Source organism: Portunus trituberculatus, chromosome 1 (assembly GCF_017591435.1).
Source record: "Portunus trituberculatus isolate SZX2019 chromosome 1, ASM1759143v1, whole genome shotgun sequence".
Taxonomy (NCBI): Eukaryota; Metazoa; Arthropoda; class Malacostraca; order Decapoda; family Portunidae; genus Portunus; species Portunus trituberculatus.
In genome coordinates this window covers 6,342,748-6,350,587 of record NC_059255.1, presented here as the reverse complement: position 1 = coordinate 6,350,587, position 7,840 = coordinate 6,342,748, and the positions used below count along the sequence as shown (strand labels likewise).

The window sequence follows — 7,840 nt, the reverse complement described above, 5'->3', positions numbered from 1 at the left end:
TATCTATCATTATCTACCATTGATTGCGATTATTAACACCAGAAAACAGTCATAGTAGTAAAAAACTAAAAAAAAAATTAATCGATCCGGGTATTGTTTGTCATCACTCCGTCGCCTTATCATTATTTTTTCCCCATTTCCTCGTTTATTTCCACTAATCCATCAATTCCATCTTCACCTGGGCACTCTTACATCATTAACCTATCATCATCTACCACTATTTCCAACTATTAACACCAAAAAACCGCCATGGAAGCAAAAAAACAGATAAAAGATCACAAATTTGACAAGTGGGCAGCGGGCATGTAAACAGGAGCGGGCCAGCGAGCCAACCTTGGACTCTCCCACCCTCAGTACCGCTCAGGCATTCGAGGTGGGAGGACGTTAGGCCAGTGCTCTGAAAACCTCTTAAATTCCCCATAATGCCTTGGTTTTTCGTGTCGCCATGGGGTGCATAGAGAGTAAGAAGACGATCGAGGCGTTTACGGAAGGTGACATTAAGCCGGTGTGCAATTTGGGGTGTTTGGCGAGGAGAGAGAGAGAGGGAGTGGATCAGCTGATGACGCAACCACCACCACCACCACCATCAAAAAACCGAAGAATAAGATGAAATACGACCCTCGTGTTACTGCAAAATACGAGCTTAAGGGGACAATGGGGGAAGGATCCTTTACCTCAGTCGTATGGGTGGAGAATCGGCAAACCAAACAGCCATACGCCATTAAGATATTCGATGCTAAAGAAGGAAGACAAGCATTTGAAGCAGAACTGTCAATATTACGCAGAGTTCGCTCCCCATATGTCATAAAACTTGTGGAGGTGTTTGAAAACGTCGATAAAATGTACATGGTAATGGAACTGGCCACGGGGGGCAGCTTAATGGACAGGATAATGGAGAGAGGACCTTGTGGGGAAAAAGAAGCAATACGGGTGCTCAGAATGGTGTTGGAAGGGGTTAAGTATCTACACCACCTCGGCATCACCCACAGGGACCTCAAACCGGACAACATGCTCTTCTATCACCCCGGGGCGGACTCCAGGCTCATGATCACGGACTTCGGACTGGCGCATGCGAAAGGGTGAGTGTGTGGGTGTGTTTTGGGTGATTTTGAGGTGTTTTGGGGGTATATTAGGTGTTTTTGTGGTGTTTGTGTGTGTTTTGTGGTTTTAGGGTGTTTTGGGGTGTTTTTGAGGTGTTTTGGGGGTATTTTAGGTGTTAGTGGTGTTTGTGTGGTTTTAGGGTGTTTTGGGGTGTTTTGAGGTGTTTTGGGGGTATATTAGGTGTTTTTGTGGTGTTTGTGTGTGTGTTTTGTGGTTTTAGGGTGTTTTGAGGTGTTTTGGGGTATATTAGGTGTTTTGTGGTGTTTGTGTGTGTTTTGTGGTTTTGGGGGGTGTTTTAGGTGTTTTTATTTTTTGTGGTGTTTGTGTGTGTTTTTGTGGTTTTAGGGTGTTTTGGGTGAATTTGGGTGTGTTTTGGGTGATTTATGTGGTGTTTGGGGTGTTATTTTAGGGTGTTTGGGGTGATTTATGTGGTGTTTTGGGGTGTTTTGAGGTGTTTGGGGGTATTTTAGGTGTTTTTGTGTTTTTTTGTGGTGTTTGTGTGTGTTTTGTGGGGTTTGTGTGTTTTGGGTGATTTGAGATATTTATGGGGTGTTTTTGAAGTGTTTTGTAGTGTTTGTGTGTGATTTGTGGTGGTTGTGTGTGTTTCGTGGTGTTTTGTGTGTGTTTTGTGGTGTTTTGGGTGTTTTGTGGTGTTTGTGTGTGTTTCGTGGTGTTTTGTGTGTGTTTTGTGGTGTTTTGGGTGTTTTGTGGTGTTTTTGGGTGTTTTGTAGTGTTTGTGTGTGTTTTGTGGTGTTTGTGTGTGTTTTGTGGTGTTTTATTGGTGTTCTTTCTGGTGTTTGTGAGTTTTAGGTGTTTTTGGGTATTTCTGTGTGTTTTGGGTATTACTGGGTGGTGTTTTGAGTGTTTTGTTGTGTTTTGGGTGTTTTTGTCGGGTTTTGGGTGTTTTGTGGTGTTTTGGGGTGTTTGTGTGTGTTGTGTGGTGTTTGGTGTGTTTTTGGGGTGATCGTGTGTGTTTATGGTGTTTTAGGTGATTATGTGGTGTTTGTGTGTGTTTTGAGGAATGTTTTTGTGGTGTTTGTGTGTTGTGTGGTGTTGTGTGTGTGTGTGTGTGTGTGTGTTTATTTATTTATTTTTCTATGTAGGAGAGAAGGCCAACCAAACGCAACACAGTGTTTAAAAAAAAAAAGTGTGAGAGGAGCTGTTTGTGTTTGGAATATGGTTAAAGTGTGTTTGGGGTGTTTTTTGTGTGTTTTTAAGTGTTTTGGGGTGTGTCTCTGTGTTTTGGACTGTTTGTGGTGTTTTAGGGTGTTTTAATGGTGTTTGCGTGTTTTCGGGTGTTTTAAAGTGTTTTGGGTTTTGTATGTTTGTATTTGTGGTGTTTGTGTGTGTGTTCAATAGTGTTTCTGTGTGTTTTGTGGTGTTTGTGTGTGTATTGGGGTGTTTTTGTGGTGTTTTGGGGTGTTTGTGTGTGTTTTGGGGTGTTTTTGTATATTTGATGTGTTTGATGTGTGTTTTTTTGTGTGTGTGTTTTTGTGGTGTTTAAGGGTGTTTTTGGAGTATTGGGGTGTTTTGTGTATTTTTGGTGTGTTTGTGGTGTTTTAAAGTGTGTTTGGGTGTTTTTATGTGTTTTTGGGTGTTTGATATTTGTGTGTTTGTAGTGTTTTGGGTGTTTTTAGGTGTGTTTGGGTGTTTTTAGGTGTTTAGGTGTTTTTGGGTGTGTTTGGGTGTTTTGGGGTGTGTTTGGGTGTTTCTGGGAATGTTTGTTGTGTTCTGGGTGTTTCTGGGTGTTTGTTGTGTTTTGGGGTGTGTTTGGATGTTTTTGGGTGTTTTTATGTGTTTGGGTGTTTATGGGTGTTTTTTGAGGTATTTTTGATGTGTTTGGGTGTTTATGGGTGTTTTGGGTGTTTTTGAAGTGTTTTAGGTGTTTCTGGGTGTGTTTGGGTGTTTTTGATGGATTTGGTTGTTTTGGGTGGTGTTTGGGTGTTTCTGGGTGATTTTAGATGTGTTTGGGTGTTTCTGGGTGTGTTTGGATGTTTGGGGTGTGTTTTTAGGTGTGTTTGGGTGTTTTTAGGTGTGTTTGGGGTGTGTTACTTTTTATCTATTTGTTTATTTGTTTGTTTGTGTTACCTTTCATTCATTCATTTATTTATTTATTTTATTGTTTGTGTGTGTGTGTGTGTGTGTGTTTTATTATTATTATTATTTTATTATTATTATTATTATTATTATTACTGTTATTATTATTACTACTACTGCTGTTACTACTACTACTACTACTACTACTACTACTACTACTACTACTACTACTACTACTACTACTACTAAATAAACAAATAGTAGTAGTAGTAGTAGTAGTAGTAGCATAAACAGAGAGAGAGAGAGAGAGAGAGTTTATATTTCAAATTTAGCGGCTTAACCTCGCCTCTCCCCCCATCCCCATATCCTCTCAGGCTCCTCCCTCCCCTCTCCCCCCCTCTCTTCTCTCCCTCCATCCCTTCTCTTCTTCCTCTTCCTCCTATTCTCAAACATCCTATCCTTCTACTACTACTACTACTACTACTACTACTACTACTACTACTACTACTACTACTACTACTAAAACTACCTACTACTACTTATACTAATACTAATAATAATAATACTACTACTACTACTACTACTACTACTACTACTACTACTACTACTACTTATACCACTCAGGGGAATATAGACAGGAAACACCTCCTTATATATTTTTCTCTCCTTTTTTCCCTCCTCCTCCTCCTCCTCCTCCTCCTCCTCCTCCTCCTCCTCCTCCTCCTCCTCCTCCTCCTCCTCCTCCTCCTTCATTTCATTAACACCTGCTCCACAATTTATCTTCCTCCGTTTTCTTTCTCTCTCTTTATTCTTTAATTTTGTTTCTTTTCTTTCTTTCTTTCTTTCTCTCTTTTCTTTCTTTCTTTCTTTCTTTCTTTCTTTCTTTCTTTCTTTCGCTGTTGTGTCCACCTCCTTAGTGCAAAAGTTGGCTGTATCTCTCTCTCTCTCTCTCTCTCTCTCTCTCTCTCTCTCTCTCTCTCTCTCTCTCTCTCTCAAAGATAACACATTCTATTTAAAGTAGATATGATAACAGACAGAAAGAGAGAAACAAGATAAGAGAGAGAGAGAGAGAGAGAGAGAGAGAGAGAGAGATTTACACCCACTATATTTCCAATGAACCCCAAAACACCACCAAATACCCCACAACACCACAAAACACCCACAAACCAACAAACCACACCAAAACACCCCAAAACACCTCCACCACCAAACACCAAAACACCACCAAACACCCCAAACACCACACACCACACCTTACCCACCAAAACACCTTACACCACCACCAAACACCACAAAACACCAGCCACCACAACACCAAAACACCACAAACATCACCAAAACACCTTATACCACCACCAAACACCACAAAACATCACCAAAACACACCAAACACCACAAACATCACCAAACACCTTATACCACCACCAAACACCACCAAACACCCCAAAGCACCATAAACAAACATCACCAAAACACCTTATACCACCACCAAACACCACTCAAACACTACCAAACACCACACCATCACCACAAACATCACCAAACACCTTATACCACCACCACCACCAAAACACCACCCAAACACCATAAAACACCACAAACATCACCAAACACCTTATACCACCACCAAACACCACAAAACACTACCAAACACTCCAAAACCATAAACACCACAAACATCACCAAACACCTTATACCACCACCAAACACCACAAACACCACCAAAACACCCCAAAGCACCATCACCACAAACACACCAAACACCTTATACCACCACCAAACACCACAAACATCACCAAAATACCACAAACATCACCAAAACACCACATACCACCACCAAACACCCCAAGCACCATAAAACACCACAAACATCACCAAAACACCTTATACCACCACCAAACACCACAAACACCACCAAACACCCAAAAGCACCATAAACACCACAAACATCACCAAAACACCTTATACCACCACCAAACACCACAAACACCACCAAAACACCCCAAAGCACCATAAACACCACAAACATCACCAAAACACCTTATACCACCACCAAACACTACAAAACACCCCAAACATCACCATAAACACACAAACACACCAAAACACCTTATACCACCACAAAACACCACCAAACACCCCAAACACCATAAACACCACAAACATCACCAAACACCTTATACCACCACCAAACACCACAAAACACCACCAAAACACCCAAAAGCACCATAAAACACCACAAACATCACCAAAACACCTTATACCACCACCAAACACCACAAAACACCACCAAAACACCACCAAAACACCACAAACATCACCAAAACACCTTATACCACCACCAAACACCACAAAACACCACCAAAACACCCCAAAGCACCATAAAACACCACAAACATCACCAAACACCTTATACCACCACCAAACACCACAAAACACTACCAAAACACCACAAACATCACCAAAACACCTTATACCACCACCAAACACCACAAACACCACCAAAACACCCCAAAGCACCATAAAACACCACAAACATCACCAAAACACCTTATACCACCACCAAACACCACCAAAACACCCCAAAGCACCATAAAACACCTCAAACATCACCAAAACACCTTATACCACCACCAAACACCACAAAACACTACCAAAACACCACAAACATCACCAAAACACCTTATACCACCACCAAACACCACAAAACACTACCAAAACACTCCAAAGCACCATAAAACACCACAAACATCACCAAAACACCTTATACCACCACCAAACACCACAAAACACCACCAAACACCCTAAAGCACCATAAACACCTCAAACATCACCAAAACACCTTATACCACCACAAAACACCACCAAACACCCCAAACACCATAAAACACCACAAACATCACCAAAACACCTTATACCACCACCAAACACCACCAAAACACCTAAAGCACCATAAACACCACAAACATCACCAAAACACCTTATACCACCACCAAACACCACACACCACCAAACACCCTAAAGCACCATAAACACCTCAAACATCACCAAAACACTTTATACCACCACCAAACACCACAAAACACTACATAAACACCACAAACATCACCAAACACCTTATACCACCACCAAACACCACAAAACACCACCAAAACACCCAAAGCACCATAAACACCACAAACATCACCAAAACACCTTATACCACCACCAAACACCACAAACACCACCAAAACACCCCAAACACCATAAAACACCACAAACATCACCAAAACACCTTATACCACCACCAAACACCACTAAACACCACCAAAACACCTCAAACATCACCAAAACACCTTATACCACCACCAAACACCACAAACACCAGCAAACACCCCAAAGCACCATAAAACACCTCAAACATCACCTAAACACCTTATACAACCACCAAACACCACAAAACACCACCAAAACACCAAAGCACCATAAACACCTCAAACATCACCAAAACACCTTATACCACCACCAAACACCACAAAACACCACCAAAACACCCCAAAGCACCATAAAACACCACAAACATCACCTAAACACCTTATACCACCACCAAACACCACAAAACACCACCAAAACACCCCAAAGCACCATAAAATACCTCAAACCACCAAAACACCTTATACCACCACCAAACACCACAAAACACCACCAAAACACCCAAAAGCACCATAAAACACCACAAACATCACCAAAACACCTTATACCACCACCAAACACCACAAAACATCACCAAAACACCACAAACATCACCAAAACACCTTAAACCACCACCAAACACCACAAAACACCACCAAAACACCCCAAAGCACCATAAAACACCACAAACATCACCAAAACACCTTATACCACCACCAAACACCACAAAACATCACCAAAACACCTTAAACCACCACCAAACACCACAAAACACCACCAAAACACCCCCAAAGCACCATAAAACACCTCAAACATCACCAAAACACCTTATACCACCACCAAACACCACAAAACACCAGCAAAACACCCCAAAGCACCATAAAACACCTCAAACATCACCAAAATACCTTATACCACCACAAAACACCTCAAAACACACCCAAACACTCCAAAACACTCATTAACACCTCAAAATACACTTAAAACATCCCAAAACACACTTAAAACACCACAAAACGCCATCAAACACTCCAAAACACCCATTAACACCTCAAACACACTTAAAACATCCCAAAACACACTTAAACGCCCCAAAACGCCATCAAACACTCCAAAACACCCATAAACACCCCAAAACACACTTAAAACATCCCAAAACACACTTAAACCGCCCCAAAACGCCATCAAACACTCCAAACACCCATTAACACCTCAAAACACACTTAAAACATCCCAAAACACACTTAAAACGCCCCAAAACGCCATCAAACACTCCAAAACACCCATTAACACCTCAAAACACACTTAAAACATCCCAAAACACACTTAAACCGCCCCAAAACGCCATCAAACACTCCAAAACACACCTAAACATCTCAAATCACACTAAAACACACTTAAAACATCCCAAAACACACTTAAAACGCCCCAAAACGCCATCAAACACTCCAAAACATCCATTAACACCTCAAACACACTTAAAACACCACAAAACGCCATCAAACATTCCAAATCACTCATTAACACCTCA

General features: G+C 41.3%; 1 protein-coding gene across 1 annotated transcript in view; it reads left to right on the top strand.

Moving 5' to 3' along the window:
- Positions 1–320: 320 nt before the first annotated feature.
- Positions 321–7,840, top strand: part of LOC123498024 (serine/threonine-protein kinase H1-like) — a 20,861-nt gene continuing 13,341 nt past the window's right edge. Inside the window, 2 exon segments of the mRNA XM_045245132.1 lie at positions 321–515; positions 518–1,079. Coding sequence (XP_045101067.1) covers positions 446–515; positions 518–1,079 — 632 coding nt within the window. The 5' untranslated portion in view covers positions 321–445.